Source organism: Raphanus sativus, chromosome 3, assembly GCF_000801105.2.
Source record: "Raphanus sativus cultivar WK10039 chromosome 3, ASM80110v3, whole genome shotgun sequence".
NCBI classification, from domain to species: Eukaryota; Viridiplantae; Streptophyta; class Magnoliopsida; order Brassicales; family Brassicaceae; genus Raphanus; species Raphanus sativus.
This window is the reverse complement of record NC_079513.1, coordinates 23,516,655-23,540,800: the sequence shown is the minus strand read 5'-3', so window position 1 is coordinate 23,540,800 and position 24,146 is coordinate 23,516,655. Positions and strand designations below refer to the sequence as shown.

The 24,146-nt window shown below is 34.3% G+C and overlaps 6 protein-coding genes across 6 annotated transcripts; 5 read left to right on the top strand and 1 right to left on the bottom strand.

Annotated features, from left to right (window-relative positions):
* Positions 1-1,590: 1,590 nt before the first annotated feature.
* LOC108845546 (uncharacterized) lies at positions 1,591-2,043 on the bottom strand. The gene has a single exon (XM_018618738.1). It carries the CDS (start codon positions 2,041-2,043, stop codon positions 1,591-1,593), a length of 453 nt encoding a protein of 150 aa, XP_018474240.1.
* A 1,587-nt stretch (positions 2,044-3,630) lies between these two features.
* LOC108846427 (heavy metal-associated isoprenylated plant protein 3) lies at positions 3,631-5,078 on the top strand. Its single transcript, XM_018619657.2, has 5 exons — positions 3,631-3,754; positions 3,842-3,971; positions 4,068-4,294; positions 4,370-4,457; positions 4,566-5,078. Exons 1-5 carry the CDS (start codon positions 3,746-3,748, stop codon positions 4,940-4,942), a joined length of 831 nt encoding a protein of 276 aa, XP_018475159.1. The 5' UTR covers positions 3,631-3,745; the 3' UTR covers positions 4,943-5,078.
* A 5,359-nt stretch (positions 5,079-10,437) lies between these two features.
* LOC108845545 (uncharacterized) lies at positions 10,438-13,568 on the top strand. Its single transcript, XM_018618737.2, has 4 exons — positions 10,438-10,671; positions 10,858-10,995; positions 11,095-12,177; positions 12,327-13,568. The coding sequence occupies exons 1-4, from the start codon at positions 10,438-10,440 to the stop codon at positions 13,566-13,568; spliced, it is 2,697 nt and encodes an 898-aa protein (XP_018474239.2).
* A 1,868-nt stretch (positions 13,569-15,436) lies between these two features.
* Positions 15,437-18,344, top strand: LOC108847136 (ABC transporter F family member 1). The gene is made up of 5 exons (XM_018620324.2): positions 15,437-15,590; positions 15,666-15,894; positions 16,063-16,347; positions 16,418-16,652; positions 16,982-18,344. The coding sequence occupies exons 2-5, from the start codon at positions 15,679-15,681 to the stop codon at positions 18,037-18,039; spliced, it is 1,794 nt and encodes a 597-aa protein (XP_018475826.1). The 5' UTR covers positions 15,437-15,590; positions 15,666-15,678; the 3' UTR covers positions 18,040-18,344.
* Positions 18,345-19,145: 801 nt separating this feature from the next.
* LOC130510118 (ABC transporter G family member 28-like) lies at positions 19,146-20,857 on the top strand (the record flags this gene model as incomplete). Its single annotated transcript, XM_057006461.1, has 5 exons — positions 19,146-19,275; positions 19,380-19,648; positions 19,680-20,134; positions 20,591-20,739; positions 20,829-20,857. Coding segments are annotated over 5 exons (1,032 nt in total), but the record flags the coding sequence as incomplete, so codon positions are not given.
* A 1,198-nt stretch (positions 20,858-22,055) lies between these two features.
* On the top strand, positions 22,056-23,845 carry LOC108847135 (uncharacterized acetyltransferase At3g50280). The gene is made up of 2 exons (XM_018620323.2): positions 22,056-22,586; positions 22,825-23,845. Exons 1-2 carry the CDS (start codon positions 22,137-22,139, stop codon positions 23,722-23,724), a joined length of 1,350 nt encoding a protein of 449 aa, XP_018475825.1. The 5' UTR covers positions 22,056-22,136; the 3' UTR covers positions 23,725-23,845.
* Positions 23,846-24,146: the final 301 nt, after the last annotated feature.

Below are 24,146 nucleotides of genomic sequence, written 5' to 3'. Positions count from 1 at the left end.
GTTACAAAGTTTACAATTGTTAGACAACATCTTACAATTGAAAAATCATACATTTGAAACAAAAAGACGAGAAAAGTAGTAAATAGAAGATCTTGAGATGACTCTCTCAACTCCTAAAATGGTGGTGATCCACGGACTCGTCGCCCCTCGGCTTCCCCGTCCCCTGTGTTTTAGTCCTCTCACTGTTGTCCATTGCATCTCTTGGACATTTTGTTTGACTTTTTGAGTAGGTTTTATCGACCTTCCTCCTCGGGTTCTTTGAGAAGTATCTTTTTTTTTCTAACTTTTATGAGAATTATCACCCATATCAAATCTTGATTATAGTGTGTGTTAAGGAAAATATTAATGTAATATGTACCACTAATTTAACAATACTAGTTTTTGTATCTTTGATTCAATATACTAATTTCACAAAAGGAAAATAATTAGTAAGCCTAGAGAATATGCATTACGATCGTCCTATACCCTATTTTCACAGTATATAAATAGATATGTCGTTGGATGCAGTCTATTTCTTACAGAAAATGTATTTAAATGTTTTGATGCAGTCGTTTTTATACTTTAGTTGTCATATTATAATCTATAGTCGAACTAATTATGTGTAACCATTTTTCTATGTTTCTATGTTTCTATTAGACCTTTGTGGAGCTTTGGTTTATGTAGATGATATTCAATATATAGAAGATCTACAAGCAGATGATGGTTATCAATCCAGAATTTTATTTTCCTTATTAAATATTATGGTTTATCAGATTACTTTAGTCTTCGAGAATTTTGGTTTTTATTTTTATTTTTATTTTGAAAGAGACTGAATTTTCTAGATAAAAATATTAATAAACCTACTACAAAAAATATTAATAAAACTACTATTCATAGTCGACAAATTCTTTTCCATCAACTCTAAGACCTCAGCAAATTCAAAAGCCGAAATATAATTTATACATTATTGATCTCTATATCAAACATTACATCAATAATTATATATTTTAAAATAATTATATTTTGTGATTTAATCGTTTATTATATCACAGTGTATCATATAAACAAATCTTATATTTATAACTAATTGGACTTATATTATAAAAGCATTATGCTAATAATATATGAATAAGTTACTTTGTATTTTATTTATATGTTATATAAATTGATTATAATGTGTGATTTTTATTTTACTATTTATTACTAATAAACATTAAAATAATTAATATGTTAATATGAAATATATTAGGAAATCTATTTTGGTTAAAATTTTATTAAGGAAATCTATTATTTAAATTAAGAAAAGACTGTTTCAAAAAAAAATTAAGAAAAGACATTAAATGCTTAAATTATTATTTAAATTATGAAAAACATGCATACTTAAATATAACTTCATTTAATACCCCAGTGACATGACAATGTAAATATAATGGAAAACTAATGGTTAATCTAATTTTGTGCTCTCCTTTTAATATATTATAAGTATTTTCAGTAACCACACTATTTCATTTCCGAGATAATGTTTCATTAATTGGTTAATTTATTCAAATGTTAACAACAAATAGTATACGAGAATATAACATTTGAAATTGAAACATAAATTTGGAACAATTAGATGAAAATGATCATAGTACACCGGTACCAAGAATTCTTGTCATTGTCCCAACAATAAAACCCATCGTCTTTTGCAACGGCGATACTCACCGGAGAATCTTTGTCTGAATTGTATAAACGGTATATCCTCTCCGCGGGTGAGAATTGTGCTGCACCCCCAAATGTTCCTACGCAAGACACCCACTGCGACACTCTAGATCTCGCCGGTTTATCATTTTCTCCGGCAGTGGGTGAGATATCATCAGTCGCATTTTGTCTGCTAGTGGGTGGGATCTTTATCAACGAGACTTGACCTAAAGGTATGGATTCAGAGATCCTAGGACTTGTGCCCTGGCACGTCACGAAAACGGAAATATTAGCACGTCTCTGCATTTGGTTGGATACAATCAGAGTGGCGGCTCGTGCAGATTCAGAGCTAACAAAGAGCACTAGGATCATGATCGATACCATTATAAGAGTGTCCATGAGTTTTGATTATGTGGGAAATATGTGTTAATGGAAATATATATCTCTTCTGGAAGTATATGTGTCTCTATATATATTATCTCGCTTCGGTTTCTCAAATTTTGAACATTAACAACAATCACTACGTTTAAGAATATTGTTTTGAAAAAGAACTACGTTTAAGAATTGAAAGGTGATTAATAAGTGATAACGCTAACCATAAGAATTGAGAGTCTAAAATTAATTAGAGACAATCTCGATTTGGTACTTTTCCTGTGATTGTTGCAGTTAGAGAAAGATGAGAAAAACTTCAGTAATGTCGTCACTATAGCATTTTATTTTTTGAAAGAAAGCCAAAAATCTGAATTGTGCTTACAAATACAAAGATCTTAATAGTAGCCGAGTTGCATTATATTCTCTCTGTTTTATAATAAATGTCTTTTTAAATTTCTGTATACAGATTAAAAAATATTTAATTTTGTTTATTTTCTATTTAAAAACATAATTACCAATACATAATCATATGTCTTTTTATGATTATATTTAGTTTTGTTTATTTTAGTTATATTTATATTTATCTTTGTATAATATTTTTTTAATTGATTAATAAAAAAATTTAATAATTGTATTAAAATAAGTGAATTACACCTATATCAATAGGTTATGATACTATTTTACAGAATATATAAGATTCTGACACGTCTTTCCAAATGGCGAGTATATTTTCTGTATATAAAAAATATAATCATAAAATTCTTTAGTGTGTCTGATAATTCAGGCATGTGGATATATTTCTGTCTATAAAATTATATATAATCATAAATTCTATTACGGGTCTGATAATTTAGGTATATCTACGTCTGATAATTCACGTACAATGGCACATCATTGAATCAAACATGATTAATGTCTAGTGATTTTTTTTTTAAAAAGCATAACTGCTGCTATATCTAACGATTCTTATGGAAGTGGGTCTCGAGAATTGAGGAAATTATACATTGTGTATTATTAAAAATAAATTGGACACAACATATATCAATTGGTCATATTTGTAGTTTAATAGAATTGATCACTACATTTAAGAATAAAAGGTGATTAATAAGTTTGATAAATTAATTAATTAGAGACAATCTCGGTTTGGTACTTTTAGGTGATCGTTGTTGCAATTAGAGAAAGATGAAATGTCGTCATTAGGGTTGGGCTCAGTGAGGCCTATATGTCAACAACCCGTTTCGTCTCAACTACAGAAAACCAAAAAACAACTGTATCTAGAGGAACTGAAAAATTGGAAATTTTCAAATATTACAACCTGTAGGCAATTTAGAAATAAATATTATGAAAAGAAAAACTAACTTTTTTTTAATCTTTCCCTAGATTAAGATGCTGTAATTCACTTTTCTTCATAAATGAAAAAGGAACCTTAACTTTCTTGTGATGTTTTTAACTTTTTAATGAACACATAAAAGTATGTGCGGAATGTATTCTTTTGGGTTATAAACTGCATGGAATTGTTAAGTTTACACTTTCTTGATTATATGATATTGGTAAAAAAAAAAAAGACTATAGAACACCATTCATCACCATCATGATAATCATAATAAGCCCATTTAAACCGAACCATTGTACTATAAATAGAATGAAAGCTCTAGCCTTTCTCTCTTTCCTTCCGACTCTGTCTCCACCTACTTCCTGACTAAACCGAGTCACCATGAGCAAGGTAGCTGAGTCAAACCGCAGCTACCCCTTCAGTTTAATTGTCTTATTTAATGGTTTGAATTGCTCACTCTGTTTTGTCTCTGAACAGAACAACAACAACAACAAAGGAGATGGCGGCAGCGAGAAGAAAACGGCGTCAGTGACCGTCGTTTTGAGGGTCAATATGCATTGCGATAGTTGCGCCTCAAAAATCGTTAAATCCGTTCGTGCTTTCCAAGGTTTGATTTTCGTATGAATAAATCGAACGTTACAGAACCGTCCTTTATATCCGGAACCTATACTTGGAAAATAACAATAATGTGTATATCTCTCAGGCGTTGAGACGGTGAAAGCAGAGTCAGAGACCGGGAAAGTAACGGTGACCGGAGTTGTAGATCCAGCTAAACTCCGGGAGCAACTTGAAGTGAAAACAAAGAAGAAAGTCGAGTTGGTTTCTCCTCAACCCAATAAGGAGAAAGAGAAAGACAACAAGAACAAGGACAGTAAGGACAAGAACACAAGCAATGAAGACAAGAACAAAGAAAAGAAGAAAGCCAAAGAGGTAAAAAGATTTGAACGTTTACGTAACTGTTCGAATTAATACAGTACCAATAATCTGATTCTGAGTGTTTGTTAGGCTCCGGTAACAACGGTGGTGCTGAAGGTGGACTTCCACTGTGAAGGTTGTATTGAGAAGATTCAAAAGACTGCCTCTAAAACCAAAGGTTAGATAAAATTACAAATAAAAGCCAATGAGTTCTGTCGCGTTTTCAAAACGCTTTTTAGTTTAAAACGCTCACGACTTTTTTTTGTTTTGTTTCTGTAATGGCAAGGTGTGAGTGGGTTATCATTAGATCACGAGAAGCAGTTAGTGACAGTTAAAGGAACAATGGACGTGAAAAAGCTCGCCGAGAGTTTGACTAGGAAGCTAAAACGTGACGTGGAGATTGTGGCGCCGGCAAAGAAAGACAAAGATAATGGTAATGAAAAAGAGAAGGAGTCTGGTGATAAGAAGAAACGAGGTGGCGGCAGAGGAAAGGATAACGCCGGTGACAAAGGCGGCGAGGGGATGAATACGATGGAACACGTGGCGGCTCAGCCTGCACACGGCTCTATGTATGATCCAGATGAGGATGGATATTCGAATCAATTCTACGCAGTCGCACGTGATCTACTCAGCGATGAAAATCCGAATTGCGTCGTTATGTGAAGCGGCGGGAGGACATTGACGGGTGGTAGAATTGTCAGTATGCAATTAAGAATAATATTATTTTTCTAATCTAGTCTAGTTTCAATTGGTGTAATATAATATACTAATAATGCTAGTTCAATTGTTTTATACAAAAGGATTGTTGTCATTTAAGATAAAACAAAAAATGACAGCAAGCATAATTACCTAATTAACTTATTGCTTCTATGTATATTTATTGAGTCAATTAACTCAAATGCTAAATAAATATTTAAAAGTGTAAATGATGACAAAAAAATATAAATTAGCATAATTGTGGTGGTAAAAAGAAGTTTATTGGTGAAAGCCAATATAGATTTGCTCTTTCTTAAAATTAAAATTCAAAGTTTTTAAAATCATTTGGGGTACAATAATTTGATATAAAATTGATATGTCGACATGTTAGTGACACCAGGAAAACAAAATATCAAACCATCAAATATTTTTTCTTATTTCATAAAAAGTGTTAGTTTGACATTTTTATGCAATTAAAATAGTTTTTAAAAATAATTATATGTATTAGTATTTTAAATAAACAAATTATTTATAAAATTAAATGTTTGTAATTTTTTTTGAGCAACTAAATGTTTTGTAATTTTATGCTAACAAAAATATATATTGTATTGCAATTCTAAAGTGATATTTTGTGTATTCAAAAAATACAAAATGACATTTTTTATGGAACTGAAAAAGATAGTAATGTTTTAGGGGTTGTAATAATTTTATTTTGTATTTCTTACAATATAGGATTCAAGGTCCTTTCCAATAGGAAGTTCAACTCAGACTGTTGTTTTTTTTTTTTTTTTTTTGACAACAATAAACTACTCTATCGTGATTCCACCGGTTCAGAAAGCCAAACCGGAGGGATCGAGTCGACATATAACATAGCTGATGGTGAAATCTTTGCCCCATGAGCAAGCTTGTCCGCCATTATGTTTTGCGCCCTTGGGATATGTCGGATCTTGAAATTAGGGAAGAAAGTCTTACTTCTGCGAAATTCCTCCATATGCGTAGTAAATGCTGGCCATTCTTCGGGTGAGGGACACCATCTTCACCAATTGAGAACAATCCGTCGCAAAAACCACATCTGAGAACTGCAGGGTCTTCATGCACTCCATTGCCCAAATCAGCGCTTCACATTCTGCGTGTAAAGGAGATAGGCTACGTCGGAGATTCATTGCCCCCATCATCTTGTCCTCTGAGTCTGTCGTTCGGCAATACCACCCCTGTCCCGTAAATACATCTTGTTCCTTCCAAGATCCATCGATATAACATACCCTGGTTGATCCCAAAGTTTGCCAATCGGTAGGTGACTGAACATTTCCATGAGTGATGGGGAAGTTCAACTGAGACTGAGACAATGAAACCTCAACTATAGTTCGCCCAGTTCACCGAACTAAGCTACCAACGATTGTGTTACATAAACATTATATGTTTTAGACTTTTAGTACTCTGCTACATGATATAAACAATTATTTAGAAGAAAATAAGTTTCAAATAGCCAGAAATTCTTTTATTTTGTTACTACTCTGCATCGATCACTAAATCAAAATCTTATTAATTAGACAAATGCATGTGTTTTGCTATAAACATCATAAATCTGTTGTGTGTCTATTTGTGTATATCTTATCTGCGCAGTTTTTTTTGGACCCCTAAGAGCATCTTCATTGGTGAACCCATTTTGGGGTTCACCTTTTCAAATTTTAATTATTAATTTTTTTTATTTTTCTTTTCGATTTTTTTTTCTTAAAAAAAAAAAAAAATAGACCAATCGTGGGCCGCCACGACATGTGGGGCCCACGCTACAGTGATGAACCTCAGGAGAGAGGGGTTCACCAGGAAGAACTTTGCAAGAGAGAAGTTCACAAGATTTGATTATTTTAATATATTTTTTTTTTGAAAAACGTGTAAACCCCCTTAAGAGTTCTCAATGGAGATGCTCTAAGATTTACTGAGATTTAATAACACCCAAAAGAAAAATAATGACGATAACTTATGGAAACTAAAAGCGAACTGATGAATGTTCATAAATACTGAGTCAAAAGTACATAATAAATGCATAATTAAATAACTACCATTCACTTCTGTATCCATTGTAATAAATTACCTTTCGTAGTTTCTTTTTTCCCACCACTCACTTGATTGAAAATCTCTGTCGTCTCAACTGCAAATTGTATTTTTTATGGTTTTGTTTTTTTTTTGAAAACGAGAATAACCAGTGTTCTATTCCCGTTTTCCTGATTACATTTTCTTGATGAAGACTACATACAAAATTGTAGATCATATATCGAGTTATGATCTTTTAAAACTAATTTTGCTTCAAGTTGGAGATAAAATTAGGGTTCGAAGGAATGGTGTCGGAGTCGGTGTTAGGTGTCACTGAACTTTCTTTAAAGAAAATATAAATGTCTCTACTAAACTGAACCACTTGGAGGTGAATCCTCTTGAGTCTTGTCCACTGCTTCATGCCCTTTCTTGTCTTGTAAGTTGTAACTGTTGGGATTTGTTATTCTTTAAGTTTCGGACATATTTGATTTCATACATATATCAAACTGAATTAGTACAACATGTCTTTTTATGTCACACAATTTTTAAAAACTATATCTAAACTACTATTTTATATACCAAATCAATGTAAGAGAATATGTGAATCGAAGTATCAGAAAACAAATGAATCAAACAATCAACTACCGAATAGTGGATGTGAAACTATGACTTGGAATGATGACCGACCGCACTGCACCGTCGTTAATAGTAACACAAATTTCTACATATATATGTATTTATGTATTTTGTTACTATCATAACTACACCACAATTATTTCGTAGTTGTTTCGCATGTTCTCATTCAGACCATATATTTTAATTTTGAAGGTGTTTTGTTGCCAAAAGAAACAAAAAATAATTATGTTCAATTTTTTTATTAACATCAACATTGATATACCAAGCCGATTGTTCTGTACTAAAACTAGTAGTTTTTTTTTTGACTTAGTAAAACTAAAACTAGTAGTTTGTTTGTAGATTTAGCCAAGGCATACACTTTCAGGGTGGTTACTTTTGGTATATATTCTTGCTCTCTGTAAAGTTACGGTTTGGTTTTCTTTGGCAAACATAATACAAGTGGAAAGGCGAAATGTATTTAGTATGATTTGGAAAAAATAAAGTATAGTTATATCTTACTATGTGTTAGCGAATCCAATAGGTAAGTCAGCATAAAGTGGATGCCAACCAATGACATCAATGCTCACATTACTACTTTATTTCTGTGGAAAATAGTCACTAATTTTTTAAAAATTAGCATCAATATAGTTGTATTAATATTTTATGGTGTATGTGCGTTTGATGCGACATCTCATTAACATGTGTTGAGAACTTGGAATCAATGCAGGGTGCTTCATGCACCATGAGACATTTCATTCCAATTTCCTTTCTAGGAAATACTACTATTAAAAGAACTTTATATCTTGGAAAGTTCCATCTGAGTTCTAATTAAGGGTGTGAATGGGGGAGCAGATCGTTGACAGATCTCCTGCACTTTAATATTTTATGTGCTGCAAATGCCAATCACACTTTTAAAATCTTCCGGACAAAAAAAACAGGAGAACTGCCAAATGCAATTATTTTTGTCATTATCTGTGTAAAAGCAGATGTCCTGCATGTCTTTCTGTCCTCTCCACTTTTGAGGCAGTTCGCTAATTCCACCATTTTCTCAACCAATAAAACTTTTTTACATAAATAATTAATTCTCAAAATTTTGGTTATTTCCCTATAAATCAAGTTAGCTACTACTTTACTAGTTTCATACTTCACGATCAAAAAAGATGTTCTAAAGAACAAAAAATACTTTGTACTGTGGCAATTAAAAAAAAAGTATTCTAGTTCTATGTTTTGTTGTATTGGGATATCTTGAGTTTCATTCCTTCTCAACGTAAGTTTTCATTTCTAATTTAAATTGTATATACTTTGTCCATTAATATATAATATATAATATATAGTATAGGTAACTGGAAGAAATTTTTGTTGCTGTAGGGTGGGAATTAAAAAGGGTGCTGAAACTTTGTGCTGTGTTGTGTTGTGTTGGGTCTCAGTCATTATCTTCAACCTAAGGTAAGAATAAACTTTAGTTTTATTTGAATTAAAGTTGTTTATAATTGTATATATATATATATATATCTATATATTATTTTATCAAATATAATATATATTAATAATTGACAATATAGTACATCTAACTGGAAAAATTCTTGTTTTGTAAGGTGGAAGAAGTAATAAAAAGTGCTGTGATTTTGTGCTGTGTTGTGTTCTACCTCGGTCATTATCTCCAGCCTAAGGTAAGAACAAACTTCAATTTTATTTTATTTGTTTAATTATATATATGTATTAGTTTTGATAAGATATAATATATATTAATAATTAAAAATATAGTATATGCAAACTCTATATGTCTCATATATATTTTGGAGTTTTTTTTAATATTTATATTTTACAGTTTTATTTATAACATATGCATTTGAATAAATAATATAACTGTGTATATATATATATATATATATATATATATAAATTGAAAATGGAAAATGTGTCATATTTTAATTCAACATGTTAAAAAACATGTATATAGAGATATTTTATAAAAATAATTTTAATGTAAAAGTTATATAATGTATAATATATAAATGTAGATTTTTAGTATAATAGTTTATAAATACACCAATTGGAAAGCAGAAAATGAAAAATAAAATAATATATATATATAACAGTATATTTATTCAATAACACAGTTATAAAGAATTATTAAATATTATTCAGAGATTTTTCATTTCTAAATATAGTACAATTCTGTATTATAAACTTGAAAATTGAATACAATAATGTAACTGTTTCTTATACATGTTACGGTTAGTTTATTGTTCTAGTGTTTTTTTCAGGGTGTGAGTAAATAAAGTTATTAAATATTGATTAGTTAGTAACTGAAATTGTATCTATTAAACAATGAAGACAATTCAATTAACTCCCTTTATTATATAAAATAATAGTAACTTTATACATTTTTAAAAACAGTTGTTTAAACATATATAAGTTATATACTCATGTTATGCATATGAATATAGTTATTTTTTTTTTACAAAAAATTGCAAGCGCATATAATATGATAAAATTTGTTATATCATACTCAATGATATATATTTTCTGTTTGTTACTAATTACCTCAAACTAATATTATTTATGCAATTTTAAAATGTAGTTATGACATCAAATCATCGACAAAATGCAACACTTTCTGACGATGAAGATATAAATCTGTCTAGAGACACGTCGGCACGGGTAAGTAGTTAATATTTTTTTATAAAAAATTAGAATAGTTAATACTATACTAAAATGGTTATTTTTTTGTAAATTGTTAGAATGTAAACAATTTTAAATGGAATGCGAACCGAGAACGAGTATTTATTGAGTTGTACGATCGAGCAATTGCCATGAGCGATTACCGTTTCAAAGATCCCACACCAGCTGGTAAAGAGTTTCTCGTTGATAAATTCAACCAAAAGTTTAATATTAACGTAACCTACCGGTTCTTCAAAGAAAAACTCGATCAACTTAAAAGAAAATACAAGAAGTACAAGCATCTTATGAAAAATACTACGGGCATTTCGGTTGATCCTACTACATCTGTGATATCTGCGTCTGATTCATGGTGGAGAGATCGTGAAGTAAGTAACACAATCTGTTACACCCGTAATATATTTAAGAAATAACAATTCTGTAAATTTTATAGACTAAAAACTACATAATCTTATTAACAGGTAGATAGGATTGTAAAATCATTTAAACGAAAGCCGCCGGAGTTGTGGGATGTGATGCAACGATGTTTCATATTATATGACGTCCAATCACAGTCTCAATACTCTTTGCACCAAAGAAGAGAAGAGTTGCTGAATGATGGTCAAAATAACGATGAAGACCATTTGTACTCTGAAACATATGATGGTGATACGCAACACACGCATGTTCCCGAGACACAAGAAAATGAAGAAGTCTATCGCGTAAATATTGATGATGAAACGCGTCAGTCAAATCAATTCAACCGTGAGAATTTACGTCAGAATTCTTCACCTGCTGTTGATAATTTTCAGATTCCTACTTCTAGAGTGCAACAACGAAGTGGACTAAGGCGTGGAAGTAGTTCACAAAGAGGTGTAGAAAATTCTCGGGTTGCTACCAGAAGTGGATCTCAAGGAAGTCGTAGAAAACAATCATTCGAGACAACCTTGACAGATACGATGGCTGGCTTTAGAGAATTTCAACGCCAAAGTTTACAACAACTGCGTCCAAATTATTTTGACGAAGGTGATTACAATGAATTTGATACGGCCGTGAAGATATTCGAATCGATGGAGCTTCCAAATGACACCACTTTTTATTGGGCTTGCATTCATGCATTCATAGAAGAAAGATTTTGGCGCAAGTACTTCATCGATAGGGCTGAAAGACCGGTGGAAGATAAGTTGAAATTTTTACAAGCTCTTACAGGATATACGCGGGACAGTGAATACGTGGGAAAACAGTTAGAATCTGGACAAAAGTTTGGCAGTCCAACTTGTGGACAATGGAATTCTGGTTTTAACCAATGGGGAACACCTCCAAATCAACCGCAATGGGGAACACCTCCAACTGCACCGCAATGGGGAACACTGCCAAATGCCCCACAATGGAATTCACCTTCAAATGCTCAGCAGTGGGCTGCACCACCAAATGTTCCCCAGTGGGGTACACCACCAAATGCTCCTCAATGGACTTCATCTCCAAATGCTCCGCAGTGGGGTCCACAAAATGTTCCACAATGGGGTCCGCCTCATAATTCTCAACAATGGGGTCCATCATCAAGTATTCAACAATGGGGTTCTACATCTGATGTTCCACAATGGGGTTCATCACCGGCCACTCAACAATGGGGTTCATCACAAGATGCTCAACAGTATATTCCTCCGAGAAATGTTCAACATGGATTTTCCTTAGAAACAGAAGTACAAACTACAACACATGAAAAGGAAGTTCATGTTTCCGAGAATGTTGTTAGAGGAGTATCACCAGAATTTGGTTTAGGGAACAATGCTTCTACAAGTAAAACATCACGTCCAAGAAGACGAGGAGGATTATTCAACATATTGGGATCTGGACGAGGACTAAATCTAAATGAAACACATGAGAGTGACTCCGTATCGGATAACTAGTTTAATAAGATTTGTGCTTTCTTAGTAGTGGTTATGTTTTGTTTAACATTATATTTTGTAATTCTGTTATGTTTTATATTTTGATTAATGATAATTTCATTAATAAGTTTTATTTTGTGATAAAAAAATTTCAGGCTTATCGTATATGTCAGTTGCGATCACAAAGTTCCCATAGTCTAACTCATGATGAGAGAATTGAGTTATGGAATCTGGAAAATGAGCAATTTGAAGAGTTAATAATTCAACCATCACTGAGTTATTACAGCCGTTATTTTGAAAGAGGAGCAGTTCAAACCGGTAGCGGTGTAGGGTGGAGAAATGTTTGGGGTCGGTTACAAGAAGATGATGCTGCATGTCGTCAGTTACTACGAATGTCTTTAGATGTTTTTAGATCTCTTTGTGACATATTGCAATCAAAATATGGTTTGCATCCTACGATGAATGTTAGTATCGAAGAGAGTGTGGCAATGTTTTTGCAAATTTGTGGGCATAATGAAGTTCAAAGAGATGTTGGAATATGGTTTGGACGGACACAGGAGACAGTGAATAGAAAGTTTTTTGAAGTTCTTACGGCGACAGAGTTACTTGCTTGTGATTATGTCAAGACCCCAACAAGACAAGAACTACTTCGAATTCCTGAAAGCCTGCAAACAGACAGAAGATATTGGCCATATTTTAGTGGATTTGTTGGAGCTATGGATGGAGTTCATGTATGTGTTAAAGTGAAGCCTGAACTACAAGGAATGTACTGGAATCGACATGATTGGACATCATTTAATATCATGGCAATATGTGATCTAAATATGTTGTTTACATATGTTTGGAATGGAGCACCCGGATCATGTCACGATACAGCAGTTCTCACGATGGCAGAAAATAGTGATTCTGAATTTCCTTTGCCTCCAGTAGACAAGTATTATGTAGTTGATTCTGGGTATCCAAATAAGCAAGGTTTTTTGGCTCCATACAGATCTTCTCGGAATAGGGATATTAGGTATCATATGTCTCATTTTAACAACGGTCCTCCTCCTAAGAATAAACAAGAACTGTTTAATCGATGTCATGCATCTCTACGTTCTGTTATTGAAAGGACATTTGGAGTTTGGAAGAAGAAATGGAGGATTTTGAGTGATTTTCCCAGATATAATATTGCAGTTCAAAAAAGAGTGGTAACTGCTACAATGGGACTACACAATTTCATCAGAATTACAAATTATTTTGATGAAGATTTTGCTGAAGTAATGAGGGACACAAATTTCAGTGACGAAAATTTTGAAGGTGATCTTCGTGATTTGGAGACAACAAACATGGCTGAAGGAAATCATATGATGAACATTAGAGACAATATTGCAAATATGTTATGGGCAAATCATTAAATGGTTTTACCTTTGTTTATATGTTTTTTCATTATGTATTTTGATGTTTTGGTGTAATTTTTATTGTTGAAACACATGATCTGCTTTTTTGAACTGCTTTTACCATTCATAACTTCTAAAATAACTTGTCCTGCTTGATCTGCATCTCTCCTGCATAATCTACTTGATCTGCATTTATTCTACTTGATCTGCATGATCCGCTTGATCTGTCCTGCTTGAACTGCTTTTACCATTCGGAACCTAAGAGACAAGAGGATTTTAACATATGTAAATCACATAAAGTAACTAATAAAGGTTCTCAACACGCTTTTAAAATTTCAAGTAACTTAGTGAATAATACGGTAGCCAAACAAGGGATCAAAACTGATTCCCTGTTTTGTATCCTTGTTTCACCGGCCACGTGAGAGCATGCCCAAGAAAAGTAGACCAAAAGACCATAAAAGAGAAGAAACAAAAAAGAGGAGATAAAAAGATAAAGAGAAAGGTAAATAAAGATACTCTCTCTGTACCATTTTAAGTGGTGTTTAAGGTTTCTACACAAAGATTAAGAAAATATAAATTTCTATGCAATTTATCTTGGTTACATAAAATTGCATTAAATAAAATCAGTCTAACTAATAAGAAAAACATGTAGTATTTTGTAATTGGTTGAAAGTTTCAATTGACATTAAATTTTATCTAGAAATGTGAGAACATCACTTATAATAGAACAAAATAAAAATGCTTAAACATCACTTAAAATGGTAGAGAGGGATAAAATGGTAGAGAGGGAGTATAAAAAAACATTGGAAAATGTTATAAAATTATTATGCACGTCATTATCCCGATGAAACAAATTTAAAACGATACTGTAACCAGAATATTCGATTACATGCATAATAATTTGTTGTTTTCACGGGGCACTTCTTCGTATACATTACCATTACATGTTGCGTTTTAGACTATTGATTAATGTGAATTTTTCTATTATATGACTCTGAAATCTCCAGCTATAGTTTAATGTGACTTTTTTAATTATATGCCTCTGAAGATAATGTTTCTTAGGTCATCGAACATAAGTTTAATACTATCCGTTGGACCGCGCATATATATCTTTGGATTTGTTGGACTATGACGAAACATAAGTTTACCAAGTATCATCTTCTCTTAGCGATCGATACATTATACATAAACCCTTTTCAATCTATTTGATTGATTCGAAACATCGCTTGAACTAGTTGAATACTACCATCATTCCTTCTCAACAGTTTGACCGAGGTGTATAGACAAACAATTATACAGAATACAGTCTCTATTCACAGCAACGCCTTCTTGCACAAAGAGGTAATAATGAGCCCCACAATGTGAGAAAATAGAAATCAAATTAAAAATGAAAAGAGAAAGACATGTAGGACTGTAGGAGTGATCAATGCTTTTCCCTTTGCCTTTTTTTCTTTCTTCATCTTGTACTTTGTGAAATTTCTATTGGATTTGATTTCCAAAAAGAATTACAATGGGTGGGATTCCCACCCAGGTCCGGCTCCAAGTTTTTATGGACTCTGTTTAAACTGTAAAAATAGACCCTTAGTACTTTTCATATTTTACTACAATAATATTAATAATCTGAACAATTTTGGACTTTTAATTATGAAGTAAATATGTAACAAAAAGATTGGACTTCAGCACATGCCAAGAGCCGGCACTGTTCCCACCGTGGGAAGATGATAAGGACGAGAACTTTTCTCTTCACTGGAAAAGCATTTCACGTCCAATATGAAATTTCATAGCTTCAAAATGTCATATCAAGTTAGACATCTGGGCTTCTACTTCTTTACAAATAAATATTGGGCCTTTAATATAAAAGCCCCACAGTCTTGTCGTACGCGTGGCACTCACCACCTATACAAACACGATTCTTCCGCCTCCCTCAAACAGAAACCATATCATTAACCCTAATTCACGCCTACAACACCTCCATCTGCAAAAATCTCTGAAAGCCACAGATCTACACATCTCTCCAGCTCCCCCCCCAATCTCCACCAGGTAAAATTCAACATCACAATTTCTAATTGGTTTGATTTCTAAACCGTATCCTCATTGGTTTGATTTCGGTTTCAGGGTGATTCTGAAGATGGTGTCTGACGCTAGCAAGAAGAAGGCTGCTCAGAAGAAAGCCGCCGCCGCCGCCAAAAGAGGCGGTAAATCCGCCGCAGCAGCTTCCAAATCCGCCGCTACTTCTTCCAACGGAGGAGTCGACAGCTTGTCGAGCGGCGTCGACGCCCTTCAGATATCCGACCGGACCTGTACCGGAATCCTCTGCTCTCATCCTCAATCGAGAGATATTCGAGTATGTCCCCTTCATTTAGTTAGAGACTCTTTTGATTCAGATTCAAAAACGGTTAATACGGTTAATTCAAAAACGGTTAATACGGTTAATTCAAAAACGGTTAATTTGATTCGATTCGATTGAAAAACGGTTAATTCGATTCAAAACGGTTATGTTTTTGAATTGCAGATAGAGTCGTTGTCTGTTACGTTTCACGGTTACGACCTCATTGTTGATTCGATGCTGGAGCTTAACTACGGAAGACGTTACGGTCTCCTCGGGCTGAACGGTTGTGGGAAGTCCACTCTCTTAACCGCGATCGGACTCAGGGAGCTGCCGATTCCTGACCACATGGATATCTACCATCTCTCCCACGAGATCGAAGCCACTGACATGACTTCTCTCGAGGCTGTCATGAGCTGTGATGAGGAGAGATTGAAGCTGGAGAAGGAGATTGAGACTCTCGTTGAGCAGGTTTTGTCTAGAAAATTACAATAGATTTGATGCTTGATTCGTGTTTGGATGCTGATGTTTTGGTTCTCAGGATGATGGAGGTGGAGAGCGTCTTGACACGATCTATGAGCGGTTAGAGGCAATGGATGCTGCTACTGCGGAGAAGCGTGCTGCTGAGATTCTGTTTGGTCTTGGTTTTGACAAGGAGATGCAGGCTAAGAAGACTAAAGATTTTTCTGGTGGTTGGAGGATGAGAATTGCGCTGGCGAGAGCTCTCTTCATTATGCCGACAATCCTTTTGCTTGATGAGCCGACCAATCATTTAGGTTTGTGTTCTTGCTTGCTTTGGATTGGTTTCTGTTTTGTGTTTCATTAGTATATAGGTAGACTCCAAAATCTGTTTCATTATAAGTGTTCTATATTTTCAATGCATCTGTTTTATTATCCGGACTATTTAGCTCATTAATTAATCAAATAAAATAAAATATTAATTAGGGGTAAAATAGAAAATTTAATGATTTTAATGTGTTAATAAACCTTAAACTACATATAATTTATTTTGATATTTATTTATATATTTATTTTCTTGTTGATGGAGCTTTTATATTTATTTATTTGGATATTTATGCCCACTCTTATTTCTATCTTGCAACAGATTTGGAAGCTTGTGTCTGGTTAGAAGAGAGCCTGAAGAACTTTGAGCGTATCCTTGTGGTGGTATCCCACTCACAGGATTTTTTGAACGGAGTGTGTACCAACATCATCCACATGCAAAGCAAGCAGCTCAAGTACTACACTGGTAACTTCGACCAGTACTGCCAGACCCGTTCCGAGCTAGAAGAGAATCAGATGAAACAGTACAGATGGGAACAGGAGCAGATCTCCCACATGAAGGAGTACATTGCTCGGTTCGGTCACGGTTCAGCCAAACTCGCTCGTCAAGCGCAGAGCAAGGAGAAGACTTTGGCCAAGATGGAGAGAGGTGGGCTTACAGAGAAGGTGGCAAGAGACAGTGTTCTCGTTTTCCGATTCGCTGATGTCGGGAAGCTTCCACCTCCTGTGCTTCAGTTTGTGGAAGTGTCTTTCGGGTACACGCCGGACTATCTTATATACAAGAACATCGACTTTGGTGTTGACTTGGACTCAAGAGTGGCTCTTGTTGGACCTAATGGAGCTGGGAAGAGTACTTTATTGAAGTTAATGACTGGTGAGCTGCACCCGACTGAAGGAATGGTGAGGCGTCACAACCACTTGAAGATTGCTCAGTACCATCAGCATCTAGCTGAGAAGCTGGATCTGGAAGTGCCTGCGCTTATCTACATGATGAACGAGTTCCCTGGTAACGAAGAGGAGAAGATGAGAGCTGCCATTGGTAGGTTCGGTCTAACCGGTAAGGCTCAAGTGATGCCGATGAAGAATCTCTCTGATGGACAGAGGAGCCGTGTGATATTCGCGTGGTTGGCTTATAAGCAGCCTAACATGCTTCTGTTGGATGAGCCTACCAACCATTTGGATATTGAGACGATTGACTCTCTAGCCGAGGCGTTGAACGAGTGGGATGGTGGTTTGGTTCTGGTGAGTCATGACTTCAGGTTGATTAACCAAGTGGCTCATGAGATATGGGTGTGTGAGAAGCAGTGCATTACTAAATGGAATGGTGACATTATGGACTTCAAGAAGCATCTCAAGGCTAAAGCTGGACTTGATGATTGAAGATAGAGTTAAGTCAGAAGATTCTGTTGGGTCCTGGCTAGAGAGTGAGAGGGATGGTTTTGGGAATGGTTGTTAACGACTTCTGAAGCCAACACGTTAGAGAGAAAGAGATACCATACTCGTGATCTCTGCAACTTCTTACTTATTAAGAGGTCAGTGGTTCTATATCATAATTAGTAATGTGCACTTTTATTATTGTTCTTGAACGTTTTTTTGAAGGCGAAACGGAGATGGAAAAAGTAATACTTTTGGTTGTATGGATTATTTGTTTCATTTTATAAAGACTGAGATGATGTTGACGATTATACTATTTATTTAATAGTATTGTAAAGTTGAATAAAACAGACAGCTACATAAGATAGTCATCATCAATTCCATGAATACAAAGCCATTCCACAGCTATGCAAATATCATCGAAGAATTAGGGTTTAGCCGATGCAATAATGCAAATGGGTTCAATCCAAAATATAATTAATTGAAATCAAAACGATAATGGACGTAGACAAAGGAGATGGTATTAACTAAAATAGGAAAAAGATTTATTCTCCAGGGAATTAAAGCAAACATATTTTGAGTTGTGATAAAACTTTATATCATTACCACGACAGGAGTTAGGGGAAGTCCAACGGTTCTCTGTCTTTCTTCCTCTTCCTCATTTATCGCCATGTCTTCCTCTCCACCATATTTCTTGACTCACAAGAAACAACACAATCTTCCCCCTCAAAAGAAAAATAAACAAAACAAACCCTAATCCTCTCTTTCCCCCCATCCTCTCGAATCTCAAGAATAAATCAATAATCTAATGTTTCCTTGATCCGTCCCCATTTCTCAAGAACAAATTATCTGTATCACTGTATTTCAAGAAACATTTGTTTCATTATTCGTTTTTCTTGTCTTTATATGTCACCAAGGAGTAATATGTCAAGATGATAGAAGCTTGGATAATCCAGCAGCCAATCGGCTATATAACCAATTCGTCTTCGACAAAATATCAAATCTCACAGAAGTTTTTGAGGATGACATCAAACGAGAACTCGGTTTCTGCATTACCAATGTGTTAGTTCAAAATCTTGTTCTTATTGTTTTTATTGTTTTCCTTGTCAACAACAACAACAACAACAACAAAACCAATAAAAGAACAATGTCTGGTTTGTTGCAGAAAAGAAGATTATAATGAAGCCTTTAACTTCTCTTCAAAACCAGGCTTCTTAAACGCATGTGGCAAAACCACAAAAGGTATATATATATATATTTCCTCTGTTTCATTGGTAACAAATAAGAAGAAGTTAAATTAGGTTTTATTCATTTTGTTGATGTTTTTTTGGGGGGTATGAGAAAAGGTGACATGATGCAGAGGATATGCACGGCTGCAGAAGTGAGGATATACTTCAATGGATTATTAGGAGGTGCAAAGAGAGCTACGAACTACTTGAAACCGAACAAGAACTGCAATCTGTCTTCTTGGATGTCTGGATGTGAACCTGGATGGGCTTGTCGTACTGCTAAAGACGTGAAAGTTGATCTCAAAGACGATAAAAACGTTCCGGTAAGAACTCAGCAATGCGCGCCTTGCTGCGCAGGTTTCTTCTGCCCTCGTGGGATTACTTGCATGATACGTAAGTTAACAAAACATTCAAATCTGTCCATGCATCTTTTCCATTTTTAGCCAAGGATCAGTCAAGAAAGTTGAAGAATACTTCTCCAGCCTTGGGATAATTGTCCCTGAGCGTGTGAATCCTCCTGATTACTACATTGATATACTGGAAGGAATACTAAAGCCAAGCACAAGCTCGGGGGTTACTTATAAGCAGCTTCCGGTTAGGTGGATGCTTCATAATGGGTATCCAGTTCCTTCAGACATGCTCAAAAGCATTGAAGGTATGGCTTCTGCTGAGAACTCTGCTCATGGTGGGAGTGCTCACGGGAGCGTTGTGGGAGATGATGGAACATCTTTTGCTGGAGAGTTCTGGCAAGATGTCAAGGCAAATGTTGAAATCAAGAAAGATACCTTGCAGAACAACTTCAGTAGTTCTGGTGACTTGTCTGAAAGACAAGTTCCTGGTGTGTATCAGCAGTACAGATACTTCTTAGGAGGGTAAATTCCCTCAAATAATTATCCCTGCAAATTCGTTATTTGGTTTGTTCGAGTCGGATATTTTTGGTGTTGGTTAGTTCGGTTTGGTCATAATCTCACAGGAAAAAAAAACTTGGCTCGGTTCACTTTATGGTTAGTTTTGGTTTTTGAAAATTTTGTTACAGTAACCAAATTTTTGTTTCGGTTAGATTTTGGTTTAAATTTAAAAAAAACTCATAATATTGGTTAATTCCGATTATATTTTGTTATTTTTGGTTAGTAATGTTCGGTTATTTCGTTTATTTTTAGATAATAATTTTTTAAGTGAACGAACCGAACCAATCTCAAAAACGGAACCGAACAAAAAACCAAATTTTTCTAGTTTAGCTGGTTTGATCTGGTTCAAATCCGCAGGGCTAACAATATCAGTATGTCGACTTAGAATCCTTTCTTTAACCTAGTTTACGTGCTTTGCAGGTTAGGTAAACAGAGACTGCGAGAAGCTAGGACACTGGCTGTAGATTACCTAATACTTTTGCTTGCTGGTATCTGCTTAGGAACACTTGCTAAAGTGAGCGATGAAACGTTTGGTGCCATGGGATATACATACACAGTCATTGCTGTTTGTAAGTATAAACTTTTCAAACTCTTCTGACAACAAAACATTGCTTGTTTCTTCTAAACCTTTTTTTATCATTTTTTTGCGTTGTGTAAGATTACTGCATTGAGATCTTTCTCTCTTGATAAACTACACTACTGGAGAGAAAGCCGAGCAAGAATGAGCAGCCTAGCTTACTTCTTAGCAAAAGACACAGTTGATCACTTCAACACCATTGTCAAGCCTCTCGTTTATCTCTCCATGTTCTACTTCTTCAACAATCCAAGATCATCCGTTGGAGACAACTACATTGTTCTAAATAGCACTAAAAGTCTACAAGGCTTGATATTTTTATTTTATTTTTATTTTTATATATTTATAAATCATTGAATTTTTATGGTTAAGACTATTTAGAATATTCTCTAATTTATAATTTATACATCTAAAGTACTGTATAAGATTGCTTTATATATATATTGATATCAGTCCAGGACTTTTCAAAATTTTATTGGTAATGTTTGTTTACAAAACTTTCTACTTGTCACCTCAGTCTTTTGCTACTATATTTACAAAAGTCCACATATACCAAATTATACAAAATATTATGAATATATACATATTGAGACAAAGAATTAAACTAATGATATAAATAAAACAAATCAAATTTAGTTTAACTAGAACAAAAATTAATCCAGTTCGAAAAACTATGTGTATAATCTAAATTTAATGTAAAAATCAAAAAAAAAATTGCAAAAAAAAAATCAAAATTGTAATCTATTCCAGTACAAAAAATAATATGGTTAAACGTGAAGAAATGAATATATTTGAATATATCCAAATATTTATATCTAAATTACATGTCTAACTAAAATAATGTAATATTATTTGAAATAAATCATACATATAAATTAAAAATAAATAAAATTAAAATTAAAATTGTAACATTAATAATTTTATAATATATTAAAAGAAAAATTCACAAAATAGAAATATTCTATTTAAAAATATTTTTAAATAACATAAAATATACTTTTGAAGTAATAAATATTTCTTTATATTATATTTCGTAAATGGAAAATATATATTTGTATATAATCTGATTTCATAGAACAAAATTCACACATATAATTTTGATATTAGGAAAATAAATAGTATTTCTTTTAAAACATAATATTATTTCTAAAAAAACAAAAACCTGAGGGTAATTTTGTCGATTCACATTTCATTAATTAAAGGGGAAGATTATTATTAGCGTGTTTTTTTTCTTCATTTTGACCTCTTTTATGGTCAGTCTTCCATGAAAAGATTCGACGACTTTTGAGGAACTAAGGAAGGCAAAATGACATTTCCCAAGTTCCAACCAACACGGCTCTCTAGTTTACTTATATTCCGTCGATCTAAGATCTCATACTACACAAATTCGTAATGGATTCTTCATCAGTAAGAATCGTCTCAAAATGCTTCTTGAAACCCAAAACAATCCCAGAAGAATCAAAGCAACCATACTATTTGTCTCCATGGGACTACGCATTGCTCTCAGTTCACTACATCCAAAAGGGGCTCCTCTTTCACAAGCCACTCTACTCGATTGATACTCTGCTTGAGAAGCTGAGAGAATCTCTTTCCGTCACGCTCGTCCATTTCTACCCTCTAGCTGGTCGCCTCACGACGCCAAAAGCAGAAAAACCCAATTCATACTCAGTTTTTGTCGATTGTAACAACAGCCCTGGTGCTGGGTTCATCTACGCGACCTCAGATTTATGTGTAGCAGACATTGCTGGCCCCAAACATGTTCCATTGTTTGTTCATTCTTTCTTTGACCACCACAGAGCTGTGAATCATGATGGACACTCCATGACTCTCTTATCAGTCCAGGTTCGTATATATCCCCTAGGAACCTTAGTTACATAAGGTTTAGAAAATATACAAATATAATTGTTCAAGGAGTTTAAGTACGTGACATTATATAATCGTTTTAGTTTTTTTTTTGTTCTGCTTTGGGTTGCACCAGTTAAATTAGATTAGACACATGGATTCACTGTCCAGTTTAAAATAAACAAATTTGAGAATCTTGATCACTAACTTATGACTTGGGTTCGTAACCCTTGTGTAGGTGACAGAATTACAAGATGGAATTTTCATAGGAGTGTCGATGAACCACACGATGGGAGACGGCACTTCGTTTTGGAACTTCTTTAATGCTTGGTCAGAGATCTTCCAAGCACGAGAGAGCAACAAAGCCGAAGCCCTGTGTCTTAAAAATCCACCCGTCTTAAACCGCTATATCCCTCACGGATACGGTCCCCTCTACAGCCTTCCCTATAGCCATCCCGATGAATTTATCAGACGTTACGAATCTCCGGTTCTTAACGAGAGAATATTCTGTTTTTCATCAGAAAAAATAAGAATGCTTAAAGCAAAGGTCAACAAAATGTGCGGGACAACCTCAAAAATCTCATCGCTCCAATCTCTAACCGCGGTTATATGGAGATGCATAACTAGGGCACGAAGATTACCCCTCGAACAAGAAACAAGCTGTAGACTCGCTGCTGACAACAGAGGAAGGATGTATCCACCACTTCCCAGTGATTACTTTGGAAATTGCATCTCTGCTTTGAGAACAGCTGCAAAAGCCGGTGAGCTGTTGGAGAATGATCTTGGATGGGCTGCTTTGAAATTGCATCAAGTGGTAGCGGAGCAGACTAGTGAGAAAGTATCTCAGATGATTGATCAGTGGTTGAAGTCTCCTTTCATTTACCATACCGATGGGCTTTTTGAACCGATGAGCGTTATGATGGGAAGCTCACCGAGGTTCAACAAGTATGGTTGTGAATTTGGGATGGGGAAAGCATTGACGCTTAGAAGTGGTTACGCGCATAAGTTTGATGGGAAAGTAACGGCTTACCCGGGAAGAGAAGGAGGAGGAAGCATAGATTTAGAGGTATGTCTTGTTCCAGAGTTTATGGAAGCTTTGGAATCAGATGAAGAGTTCATGTCTCTTGTTTCTTTTTGATAAAAAAATTACCGGCAAGGACCAAACAAAAAGAAGTCAGTTTCTGTCTTTACACGAGCTATTTTTCTGAATACTAGGCTCACTTAATCTTTTGGTCTTTCCTCGAAAGGGGTAACAGTCATTCAGAGCTTATAAACTTTCAAAATCAGATTAAGCTCATTTTCTAATGCCGGGAAAATAAAAAACAAGTGTTTCAACTCTTGTTACTAAAATGCTCTTCATGCTCAAATCAATATAACCGTAACTCACACCCGAGTAGTCCATTATTATTAAGTCGAGAAGCAAGAGTATGCAACGCTACATTGAGCAAGAAACAATACCAAATCATACAAACAAAACCAAAACACACGAACTTTTTTTTTCTATTGTCAAGGATTTATTTGAAACCAACAGAAAACTAGCGACTCATAAGCCTGATCATC